Consider the following 13,503-nt stretch of genomic DNA (forward strand, 5'->3'; position numbering starts at 1 on the left):
TCAGGTTTCAATAATTTAGCAGTGAGTTCAATGAAGAGGCAGCAGAATGCATAAAGCTAATGATAGAATAACTAAAGCACATACACACACAGGGAGCACCATCCTCTTTACTTTTAAGGTCAGACGTGGAGTGGCAAGCTCAGACGATGGCCTTTCGGGTCAAAAGGCATGGGTTGGCCTTTTACAGTTCATAGAAAATATTGAAGAGCATAATTACCCCGTCCCTCCCTCCCTCTCGCTGGCCTTCAGAGGAGTGTGTATTCATGTTGATTAAACCACAGCCCTCGTCATTAAAGTGAGACTCTATTAGTTGTTGGTCTATAAGCAAATGACTGATATAGTGACTGGAGGTACATACAGTACAACGCTGCGACCAACCTCATTACATTCCCAACACATCGATTCAGAATGAGGAAATAGGCCTTGATTGGAAGTTGATGAAAGACTCCTGATGTAAAACAAAGGTCGATATTCAGGTCTAGTTTGCCTCTGTTGTATAATCGCTATTCAGAATGGCTTTTCCAGGCCACAAGAAAGGCAGGTGTGACCTGAGAGTTGCTGAGCCTGTCTGTTCCTCTTGTTGATGTGGGATATGGCAAGAATATGAATCACTTACTGTTCAGTGTGTGATTATGACCGTTTATTGCAATGTGGATTTGTCTGACGCAGTGAAGTGATTGCAGTACTTTCTAGTGATGATGAGTGACAAACCTGTATCAGTAAGTAAGCCAAAGAGCAATCAAACTGAAAGGATAGAAGAATTGTTTTGTTGTGTATCTCCCCCTATTAGACTGATTACTGAGATTGACTGTGTGTGTGTGTGTGTGTGTGTGTGTGTGTGTGTAGGTTAGAGCTAGCCAAGTAACCAGAACAATTGTAAAGGTGATTGATTGGGACAAAAGGTGAAAGATGTTTACAGTTTAATGGTGTCCACTCCAGTCCTAGAAACTTTCTGAGCGACGAGCCTCGTGTTTTTCCTGTTTTGCCCTTCAATATTCTGACTATTACTTTTCCATTTCCACTCCGAGACAGCAGACAGCTGGTTCACACGATGACTGACCTTGTTAACAGCTTGTCCTGCATACAGATCAGAGGCTGTTTTGGGTAAAGTCTGATCAGAAAATGGTTGTGTGTGCAAATTGTGTCCAAAATGAATTGTACTTAAAATAGCCCCAAAATAGGTGATTGCATCCTCTCTTACCTTCAAAAACCAGTTTTAGGAATAAGGGTATGTAGGGATAATTCAGTTACCTCTCTTGTGAGTTTCTGTGTGAATGATCAGGAAATAGCACTGATCCAATGTTCTTGTCAGTCCTTTTGTTTGATAAAATCAATGTAATGGGAATGCTTCCACCCAGACAAAGCATCCAGGCTAGTTTATTGTGAGAGGACAATGACTAATTACGAGAAAAACAAAACTGGGGATGGTAGTTTTTGGATAATTCAGTTTATATCTGATATTTAGGGGGGTGATAACAAAAGTTACTTATTTTTTTGATTGGTAATAATATTGCTGAAATTGAAATAGTAATTCGTTAGAATACACATTACAGGGAAAAGTAATAAGGACATGGTTACTAAATAACATGTTACCCTCCAACACCGCTGCCTACTGAGCTGAAATGCATGTAGGAGGAATGTTGACAGTTCTATTTTTATGCACAGTGCAGTCTGTACCAAGCAGAAAGCTCTATGAATATGTAGCAAAATGTATGCACTCTATTCATGTATTTATAAAAAAAAAAAAACTTCTCTGATAATAATAATCTGATAATGCAAATAGCTTACAATGCTTTTGTTGTCTCAAAACTCTGATTCTATCCGGACACTGTAATTACTGCAAACAGCTCTTTTACCCTGTCACGTAATACCATAATGTACCTTTCAATAACATCATACTATCACTTTTGATATAGAGACATACTTGGTACTTATGTTTGGTACTTACTTGTGTTTTTTTTCACCTGTCCCTGCCTCTGTGTGAGCATCTGTTGCGAGGATGCGACGCAGTAAATTAGGGTTTAATCGTGTTTTGTTTTTTTTTCATATGTGCATCTGTAACTGTTCTCACCTCTGCCGCCTCTTGTGTTCCCAACAGCAAGAGAAGCTGGGCGATATCTGCTTCTCGCTGCGGTACGTGCCCACCGCCGGCAAGCTGACCGTGGTCATTCTAGAGGCTAAAAACCTGAAGAAAATGGATGTGGGAGGCTTGTCAGGTGAGGAGAACTGTGTGTGTGTGTGTGTGTGTGTGTGTGTTTGTGTGCCCGCTGACTTTCCCTGTGACAGGCCCATTGTCTGTAATTACACATCTACCGCAGCACTTACTTTGCTTTTCCCACAACCCTGCCGCTTCTCCTCTTTCTCTTTCTTTAACAACCCGCCTGTTCACGTCACCGGCCGCAATTACGTTCGTCAAAGAAAAAATAGACGCCATCTGAAATACCGGTTGTGTTGCAAAACCTGAAAAATATCTCACCGAAGCCTCACTCTCAGTAGGGGAGATATTGATAAAAAAAAAAAAATCTAAAAAAAAAATATATAAGAGAAGTATGCCATCAATGCTCTCAGGAGAAACTAATTGAGCGGCAGCCATGTATAGGAATGAGTGGTGTGGGTGGAAACAGAACTGCACTTGTGGAGAACACACACACACACACACACACACACAACCACACACTCACCCACTAATGGTTATAGTCGGCGCTAATGAATACGGTATGTTGTGGCACAGTGAGGAAAAGAATGCGCAAAATAGAAAGAATGAAATACATTCCTGCCCCGGTCCAGCTCCAACAATACACCAGTACAGGATTAGGATCAATAGATGACATTTATCACACTACTCTGAATAGCGGGTCAGATGCCATGGCAACCGAATGTGCCACTTCTGAAGGTGAAAGAGAGGTGGAACTCCTACATACAGCATTAAAAAGCCTCACGAACCGACGCTGTCACACACACACACACACACACACACACACACACACACACACACACGCTCAACATCGGGTCAGTTCATCTACTTGTCAACATTCGTCTCCCATCAGTCAGAGGCGCAGAAGACTCTTTTAGGGACGAGAGACAGCATGATGGATCACCACCGACGCACTCCCCGAGACGCTCCGCTAAATCCCAAACCGCCATTGTGTTCTCACAATGAGAAATGTATTTTTAGTTTGGCTCCCGCGGAAAGGAAACTTTTATTGTCACATTGCTGGAAACAGAGGAATCTCATCCTGTGAATCTGTTTATTTCCCTGTGGGGGGGCGAGCCGGCGATGTGGGCAAAGGTGCGTGGCAGAGCCAGCTGTGAGCGCATCATCGCTTTAAATAGAAGCACGGCTAAACCGATGTATGGTTATACACACACACACACACGCACGCATATACACTAGGGTTCGACTGATGTGGATTTTTGTAGAGCGATATTTATTTGAAGCTGCGGATTTGATTAGACTGTTTTGCCCAAAAATTTTAAATAAAGTATTCAGTGTTTCTCCCAGAATTGTATTCTTATCAGAGTGGAAAAGCCTCTGAAACAGCATTTAGACCATGGGACACAAACTCTCCATTGAAACCCAGAATCAAGTTAGGGTTTCCCATAGACCATCAGTGTGCTGTAATATTGATCAAACTACATCATATCCATCATATTTGAAGTAGCCGACACTGGCTGGCCTATATATATATAAGTTATATATAAGTTTTAATCAAAGGCCAATACACACACATACACACAGCCCTACATGCTCCGAAACACTCCTCTCCCCGTCTCCCGCCTGTCCTTTCACTTTCTTCGGTGGTTTTATTCTAAATTCCCCAATGTGCAATTCGCTCCCACCTCAACTCTTTTTTGCCGCAATTACCGCGCACCTGGGTCCACTCGCTTTCCGCCTGACAGCCCGGCCTCACCATCCGAGCCTAACCGTCCTCCAGTACAGTAGCGCGCTGCACATTAAAAGCTCACAGCTCCCTTTCATCTGTGAGACTAGCGCGGGCAGCCATTTGGCAGAAAACCCTCCCCCCGCTGCCATTTTATGCCACTGGCATTAGCTCTCACCTGTGCCCATTTGCATCGTGGGATTGTCAACATCCCGAGCTGTCAGCCATGTTGACGAGCCAATAATAAAAGTAAAAAAAGGCTAGGTTTCTTGCTCCAATCTCTTACACAGAAGGGAAATAGCAGGGAAGCCAGACAGTTTGTCATCTCATACTGTATGTCACTGTTAATTGGAGCGTGTTTTATCTGTGTGTATTGGTCTGGGGAATTCAGGGTGAATTATTAACACACAGTAATAGCACACTGCATGGTTCTAATTACATACAGCCGGCATATACTGTAAATTACAGTCTGAACCTTGATTTCCGTTACCAGCAAGTTTTAAACTGACAAAGCACATGTGTGTTGTTTTAGTGAAGTATGTAGATTGTATGTTACTGCACATTTATGAGAGATTCGGTGTACCAGCCAACTGGTTGTGTCATGTGATATTTTTGTATGACCGTTTCACCGATAGTTTGTGTTTCCTTTGAAGACGCCAAAAGTCTTAGAAAATTGGACATCAGGAATAAGTACTATCAGAAGATTTAATAAGTGCTATCAGAAAATTTAATTTAAGATGCTTTAATGTCTGTTGTAATGTATGCAAAGTTTTAATAATGTTCTTTTGTGAAACACCAACATGTGTTCAACACTTGTATCTATCTAAATCTTGAACAAATGCAAAAAAACAACAATATTTTAGGCATCCACATCCTTTCCAGATTGCCTTATTTCTATAATTAATTGATACTAATAGAATCTCATTACTTTCATCAGTGTTTGAGGAGGTAACATCTCCAGAAGTGCTTTTCTCCTCTGAGAATGGACTTCAAAGTGTGGCAGATGGATGAAATAATAGGCAGGCCTATAATAACAATAATTAGCCTGCATCCACAATGTGGCTCAGCCAGGACTTGAAGAGGAGGACAAGTAATTGATGGCCTGGGATCAGTCCTCTCCTCTACCGCCATCCTGTTTACCATGCCTAATTACGGCTCACAAAACAAGATGTGGGTATTTTCATTAACCAATGTATAATCAGAAATAATTCTTTTGATTGGCTCCTGAACGCAGCATCCCTCCAGAAGCTGCCCTCACGCCGTGCTCCCATGCAGGACTCGCTCGAAGAGTTTAAAGAGACTTTTTAAATTACCCTTGACAGTACAGTCGGCTCTTGCTCTTGTTTCTCAGGACTGCAGCTACTGAAGTGTGGTGATATGCCGAGCACCATGTTCTTTAGCTGTCGTCTCTAAATAATCCCACGCACATTACAGCAAAGTAACTCCTCTCTCTGCAACAGCCAAATCTGAAACACTGTAGAGTACTGTATCTCCATTTTGTTAAGTTGGGTGTAATAAAAGCCTTAAAAACATACAAATCCCAGAGAAAAGTAATTGTACACATAGCAATAATGGGCTAACTAATACTATGACATTTTAAGACAAAGCTCTTCTAGTTAAAACATTAATGTTGGTATTGATACATTTACTTATTTCTGATTTCTATGTTTAACTTTTCAATGCCTGGAACAATGAGAACAGTAAAGTGAGGAGTTGGTCCAGAATAAACAGAATCAGAGACTTCCTCAGTAGCTTTGCCTAATTGACTCTTAATTCAATCAACAGGCTTAATCACATACAGTAAAGGCTGATTAAAAACATCCCCTTCCATTAAAGGGGCATTAAGTAATCTATGATCTCTATAGGTGATCTGTAGGAATTGTAACATTAATAGAACGTATCTCTTCCTACACAAGTCTCTGGCACCCAGTCTGTCTCCCACCCAGTAACGGTGGCCTGTAATTGACAGAAAACACTGAAGTCACAGTTCACAATGCAAAAAAGTAAGCTAGCTTAGTAGAGCAGAGATCCAACAGTAACGTCTAGAGGAGATGGAATATATCACACTGGAAAATAGTGTAACAATAATGTTACTTTAGGTGGGGATTTATCTTCCAAAGATAGAGTGAGAAAAGGAAAGTGAGCTTTGGAAGACAGAAATCCAGTCGAAGTAATCGTTGAGTTGAGATGTATGACAGTCATTTTGTGCTACGGAGCAGTAAAAATCTTGTTTATTGTTTCTGTAAAATTGTGTATTTCACTTCTGCGTATTCCAAACTACTTTAGTGTGTCCCTAGCAGGGGGTGCCTCCAAAAGCGAGTGAGTCATCCGTGTGTGTGTGTGTGTGTGTGCACATGTGTGACGGACACAAAGGCTAAGTGCCTGGCAGCGGCTTGGAATGAGGACACGCGGGCTAATAGAGGTAGTGGCACCGAGAAGTGCTTTGTCCCACCCGCTCAGTACCTCTAAAGGTGTCCCAGGAGGATGTGAGGCTGCCCATAACCAGGTAATGGACCTCAGTCGGAGAGGTTATCAAAGCACGCAGGCAGTGTGTCGGCAGTAATGAAGCCGCGCTGCCCCGACCCGGTGCTCCGGCTCGCCATCAAGCCTCTCGGCTGGAGGGTTTATTTGTTTTGTTTCTCTGGCTGGTTGGACTGAGAGACCCAGTCAGCAAGGCAATGGGCCCGGGGGGTCATTAAGACGATGAACAGGCGCAGTGAGAGAGCAAGCAATTTGAAAGTGATTAGGGAATGCAAACTTTCTTTTGACAGTGTCTGCCTTGTAGAGGATGCTAGTCAGAAGAGTGTAAGGGTTTAACATCAGTTCACTATTCCTTTGGCATATACTCTGAAAGTACAAACTATTACAGATGCTTTCTCTTTTCATGAACTTCACTGATGAGGTGAATGGAGGTAAAAGCTGCTATCCCTTATTTATTTCCCTTATTAAATCTATACCAGTCACAAAGGAGGAGATGGAGAAGTAGACGAGTTAGAGAAGGGTTTTGAAGCTTTGAGACAACTGAGCTAACTGCAACTCAATATCAGGAAGATGTCCCTTGTATTTTGTACATTCAGTGTATGTGTGTCTGTGCCTCTGTGTTCGGGCGGCATATGTGCGGCTCACCTCCGAGTCGAGTGTGTAAAACTAAACCGACAGTCACCCCTGGGTGCCCCCACCGTGGCAAATCCAAAATGATGCGAGGGAAACTTAAGATGACAGCTAAGCTATATTTAACCGTGCCTGTGTTGATGTTCATTTAGCACAACTCCGCCACCGCTTCCACACTCAACTAACAAGCAAATACTTGAGAAAGATGCAAACACCATATATATATGTGTACCTGATAGACGTTCCGCTGTGATTGACACCACCGTCACCTGAATAAATGAGCAGCAGGTAGCAATTACCAACAGCCTGAAAAACATAAATAACTACAGTACTTGAAACCAGTCGGGCTGTGCAGTATCCTCCATAGCTCCACCTACTGCTGCAGCTCATCGCTTCTCCAGAAACCTGCTTCTAACCCCCTGGGGGGAGCATTTAGCCCGTCGGCAAGCGCACTGCCTCATAGCACCATGGCCAAGGTCCAGGACGCAGATGAGTAACCCTCAGGATAGTGAAGACGTGCCTCTATAGTGTACACGTATGCGGGGGAAGCGCTCTTGCATCAGGGGCGCTGCCACTCATCCATAAAATGGGAGAGATTACATCCGTCTGGGATTAGACGGCAAAATGGGCCGGATATGAGTAACGGCGGGCCTCCCAAAACCCAATAATGCCAGACCCTCATCTGCCGGCCAGAAAGATAAGGGGCGTCTGGATAGCTGTGATGTGGCACCACAGGTGGGTTTTTTTTTTTTTCTTTCAGCCAGAGAAAGGGTTATCTTCCATAACCCCATTCAGCTGTTGTGTGTATTCAGGCACAGTTTCAGGTGTGTGTGGGTGGAGGAGGTCGTCTTGGCTCCAACACCGGGGTGAAAAAAAAGCAAAAATCTTGGTATTTAGTCAAATGACCTATATAAGAGGCATGGCAGGTATTGGTTATATGACGGTTGCAGCCATGTTTCACCAAATACCTATGCAATAATACAGCTGTTGTAGTATTGTATTTTTTTTGTGACTGCCTTTGCAAAAGGGAAATTGGAGCATTATCCTCATTTTGAAATTGATTTTGAAAATTGTCTTATCATTCATCTAATTCAAGAAACACATTTGTCAAAGATCCATTTAACATTGTTGAATGGTCCAATCATAGCCTAGTCCAGAAATAATAATAATAATCTGTGACATTTTCATATAAATAATTGTCCGTTCTGCTACTCCCTGTTGCCAATTGATACAACACAATAGTGATTCAATCTGTCCCCAGTTCAGGAAAGCTTTTACAATTTATTTGGAATACCTAGAAGAAGAACTGGGTAGTTCGCATGAGCAGTGATAGCCACCATGGCTGAACAGACAGAGAAAAGAGAAACTCAAACTGCATCAAGAGAAAATCCAAGGAAAAAGACCTCACAGTACTGGACACACTGTTTGATTGACAGGTGAAGTGCAGAAACACCACAGCAATGAACGCTTTGCACCAAAGATGTCGCCAAAATTTAAAAACAAGAGAATCACACGGATTAACCCTTTAAAATTCTACGATGTTAAGTTTTGTTGACGAGATTTCCAGCCTTAACGTGGAAGAGTCCATTGATAAAAGCAGCGGATAAAGGGCTCATACTGCTGTTTGATACACACTAGATGACAGTGGAGAAGATTCTCATTTAGATACTGCCGGACACATTCTGTTCCGTCACAAATTCACAACACACACACACACTTCAGCCTCTGTCTGTTTTTATCATCCCAGCACACCATGTCTTCTTAGCAGGAGGGTAATAATGGACACCCACTCCATTAGAGGCCTCGCCATATCTTCCTCTCCCGCTCTCTCTCTCCCTCAAGCCTCTCCCCCTTTTACTTTCTCACCCACATCTCTGTCATCTATTCATTCTCTTACTTTTTTTTTTTTTCTGATTGTGTATCCGCGGTTTTCTCTCTGTATTCATGTCAGCAGTGCCGGATGGGCCGCCAGTCTGCAATCAGCTCTTATCCCCCTAAATTGGATAAAAGATTAAAGGAGCTAAGCTTCCCCAATATTTGCCATTGCTAGGAATCCCACAGATGTTCCTACTGAAAACAGAGATTTTTTTCCGCGCTACCCACACATAGAAAAACGCAAAGCCTAATAAAGACTTTTCGCATATGGGATCCAGAGATAAATCCAGATTATCAGTGCAAGCAGTGTTTCAACTACTAATTATACGCACCAATTCAAAGTCTTACTCCATATTCATGTTGTTCTGAGTTTCAGCAGTTAGGGGGGATATTGTTCGCCTCAGGCCAGTGACTAGCTTATTAGCATCTCTGAGATTATTGCGGTTATTTATTTGTTTTTGTCGTTCACGAGCAGCATGTTGTCGTCAATGATAGATGGCACAAAGCGATTTTCATTAGATCTTTTTCGTCTTGGCTTGAATCGCCTTCATGATTGTGGGCTGTAAAAGAGTCGGGTCTTTCCTCTCCTCAAGGAAAAATGAGTCCGAATTTTCACATAAAGTAGGCGGAGCATGACCGCCTGGGATGTCCCTTGGATTTCTGTGCAGGACTTGAGTTAAAATCAGTATTGGTTTCACAGTTCGACTGTCCTCTCCTCATTTTTTCCTCCTCGCCTCAACCAAGCCGCTAACTCTTCTGCTTGTGATTAGCATTTGGAGGACGTAAACAAATCAGAGCGGGAAGCCCAACACCATGATTGCTAATAATAAATCTCTGACAGCGATGGGTGGGCTGGCTGTTATCACACACTCTCTACCTGATTGCCAAAGAGTGGATGAGGAGGGAGGCGGCAGTCTGACCTCAGCAGGCCACTTTGACGGGACTTGAGACGGCGTTTTGGACAAATGAAGATGAGGCTCTTGAATGGGGAATGGCAACTGAGTGATGTAAACACACAACACTCCCAGGACCACCCATCGGTTGTTTTGGAAGTGTTAATGTATTGTTAAAGCTGTGGATAGGTCTGCAAGTTTGACTGACGTGAATTAGCTGCACAGTTACACAAAATCTTTGATGTGAAGAATGAGAAAAGTTGAAAAGTTCGCTTTCTCCACAGATCCGTACGTGAAGATCCACCTGATGCAGAACGGCAAGAGGCTGAAGAAGAAGAAGACGACAATCAAGAAGAACACCCTCAACCCTTACTACAACGAGTCCTTCAGCTTTGAAGTACCATTTGAACAAATCCAGGTACGTTCTCATCAGCACGCACAAGCTGAGAGTTCACAAAGAAATCTCTTTTCAAAATATATTCTCTGTCTGTATGCACAAATTGTACAGTATGAACCAGGAGAGATTTGGTTGCACATAAGGAGGTTGTAAGTGTTCGCTCATTTACCAAATAATCACTTCCGAGGCTTTTTATTGTTACATTATAATCAAAGGCACTTCAATCTAAATAACAATCGGTTTCACAATTTGACAGACCAATTGTTCAGAGGTGAGATACAGTGCAGCTCACTATTACCTGCCCCTGAACACTATCCCTAGCACTTCTCACAATGATTACGTCAATGATCATGTCATGATTTAGCTGAAGTGAAGGAAATCTATAGAGTAAAAACCATATGGTGCCTTTATGGATGGTCTGGCTGTGATTAAAGACGAAGAAGAATAAATAAATGAGAAAAGCACAATTCTATTTCCAGAAAATGATAAAAGAAAAGATGAAGAAAGCACAAACTGTGCCAGGAGGGAATAGCAATGAACAGCATTATCGCTCCAGGCAAAACCATAATTGAGTCAAATTGATTAAGCACGTCACAGCTCACAAATCACGAGTTTGGCTCCACAAGCCTCAGATTCAATTTGAAGTTAAACTGTGTTGATCCCAATCAGACCCTTCCAAATCAAGCCCTCATTCACGACTGCTGATAGCAATGTGTTGTATATATTTATTTTGCTTATCGTATCGCCAACAGCCAGGATAATCATTAAATAATTATTAGTAGCATTGATTGAGTTGTAAATGCTTCATTGATTAGGCATATCGAACAGCTTCATGAAGGTTGTGGGAGCACCATGTGAGTTGAAAGTTGAAAACACACTTCATGAAATCTGATTCCTCTCCCTAAAACCAATTTGACTGTCATCCATCAGTCAAGGGCCTTTGCAGCAATACTATATCCAATATGCAGCTCATGTCCCAGAGGTGCAATGCAGACTAGGCTCCTTAAAGAGGTTGTAAAACATCATTGTTAAACATCCTCTTTATCACTGACCTCCACTGGCTATACTGAATCTGATTAATGACGCCTAGAAATCTGGTCTATTCCCAAACTTCCACCTCTTTCCAAAGTTTTAGGAAAAAAACGTTAAATTGAATCTGCTCATCAATATCTGCAGCAGACATTATTTATTTCAAAATTTCTGCCATTTCTGCTTACATAGATATCGCAAATTAACTGCTTTTAACAGCAGAGGCTGAATGTTCGAATTTGAGTTACACTTGACCTTGGGGCTTTCAGCACAATTCATCTAAACATCTTAATTGTCTTAGAAATTGTGTGGGAATTACAAACGCTGCTTTTTAATTGGTCTATCTTGTAGCGCTAATAGGAAATTTGCTTTCGACTGGGGTAGTTCTGCATCCTCCTCAGCACGAACGAGCCGTGCGACGCTCAATGACGCCATTCTGGTTTCCATTTGTCTCCATCTATAGGCTCTTACATGCTCACATTATTGCCGTGATGGCCCCTAGACTCTGAAACGACTTGCCTCAGAACCATAAACTGACAACCTGGTATCTGGCATCCACATCTGCAGGGCCACATAAGAGGCGTTTTTGAGTGGCAAAATCTCCTGGATGACTTCACGATGAAACTTGAAATGCATATAAAAATATAGCAAATTTCTTTTGAATCATTGCATTTTTTCCTGCTTTGATTTCAATCTATTTTCTAATTATTATCATTGATATTATTATCATTAGTGCCACGAGTAGAGCAAAGAGCAAAACAATACAAAGACTAAGCAGTAATGATCAACAAGGGGGCTGCTAATTTCCAATCAAAGAATGGCTTGTTCCAGCGCTTTGTGAGCCATTTGAAGGTAAACTGTACCTTTAAAAACCAACTAACCCCAACCGGCCGTGTGGGAACCTTATTCAGTATTTCATTACACGGCGTATTAGGCATGCTCTTTTAGAACAGTGGCTCCGTGCGCATGCAGGTGGCGGGAGCCCCATTTCAGTGTGCCAGTGGATCGAAACTTAATCAGGGCTCTTTGTGCACTAATTCATATTCCCTGCCAGCGATTGACGCCCAGGTCGCTCGTCTTTTCGACGTCCTTTGAATAAACACATGCCGAGTCTGAGGCTCGGACCTCTGAGTAATCAGCCAATCTGCTGTGTTTGGCTCTGAAAATGATTGAGGCCTGGTCTGGGATGTCATTTACTGTTAATGAACACTTATGTCTGAACGAGCGTCTTGATTCCTACATTACTGAGCTACTTACAGTAATAATCCGTGACATTTTTATATAAATGTATGCCCATTTTTCTACTCGATATCGCTGATTGATATAACACATTAGTGACTCAACCTTTAGCCAGTCCCTGAAAGCTTTTACATTTGCTGTTCTGAACACCTGGGGAACCAGGGGAAAATCCTGTGTTTCTGGTTTGTTTGGAATCAACAGAAAAAGAACTGGGTAGTCACCATGAGCAGTGATAGCCGCCATGGCTGAACAGACAAAGAAAAGAGAAACTCAAACTGCATCAACAGAAAATACAAGCCACACTGTTTGATTGACAGGTGATCTGTGGAAAGTGCAGTGCAAGAGAACACCACAGCAATGAGACAGACCAATCTGTCTCAGGATTGTATGATGTGAGAGTAATTCTTACAACCTGATTTATTCGAGCTGTCTGTGATTCATCAAACCCCGGCGTTGTCACACCCACTTGATGTGGCGTCTGCAAACTAATTTATTCTTCTTCTTTCTTTCTTGTTTCTTCCACCCCCCCCCCCTCTTCTCCCATTCCCCCCCCGACCCACCCCCCTCTCCACTCTTACAGAAAGTGCAAATTGTTGTAACTGTTCTGGACTATGACAAGATCGGCAAGAACGATGCCATCGGCAAGGTCTTTGTGGGCCTCAACAGCTCGGGGACGGAGCTGCGCCACTGGTCCGACATGCTGGCCAACCCCAGGAGACCCATCGCCCAGTGGCACGTGCTGAAGCCCGAGGAGGAGGTGGACGCTCAGCTCTCCACCAAGAAATAGGCAGGGCCCTTTCAGAACCTGCCATGTAGTGCTCTTTAGCCAGTATGTGTAAATACCTCAGTGATATATGGGTCCATCCATCGTCAACAACCCCCCCCCCCCCCCCCTCTCTACCCCCTACCTAATGTCACACTGCTTGTCTTATTGCTCCTCTTTTCTAAATGTTCAAACTTCTCGCAAACATCCCGCCCTCTGCTTTTCAACTTCTCTGTCCGGTTCTTATACTTTCTCTGTCTCTTTCCTCCACGCCTCTCTTGTTTTTTTTCGTCTGTCCGATTCGTTCACGTTTTC

The 13,503-nt window shown here is 42.8% G+C and overlaps 1 protein-coding gene across 2 annotated transcripts in view; it reads left to right on the forward strand.

The window, feature by feature from the left end:
- The window catches only part of LOC139651213 (synaptotagmin-1-like), a 70,801-nt gene extending 57,589 nt beyond the window's left edge, over positions 1–13,212 (forward strand). For both annotated transcript variants that reach the window (XM_071528072.1, XM_071528071.1), the window contains exons 7-9: positions 2,099–2,216; positions 10,045–10,178; positions 13,006–13,212. In XM_071528072.1, the coding sequence (XP_071384173.1) occupies positions 2,099–2,216; positions 10,045–10,178; positions 13,006–13,212 (459 nt within the window). The remainder of the gene's footprint in view (positions 1–2,098; positions 2,217–10,044; positions 10,179–13,005) is intronic.
- Positions 13,213–13,503: the final 291 nt, after the last annotated feature.

Source organism: Centroberyx affinis, unplaced genomic scaffold (assembly GCF_046629955.1).
Source record: "Centroberyx affinis isolate AG114_WGS23_722 - 3 ecotype Tasmania unplaced genomic scaffold, CSIRO-AGI_Caff_v1 ptg000120l_1, whole genome shotgun sequence".
Classification (NCBI taxonomy): Eukaryota; Metazoa; Chordata; class Actinopteri; order Beryciformes; family Berycidae; genus Centroberyx; species Centroberyx affinis.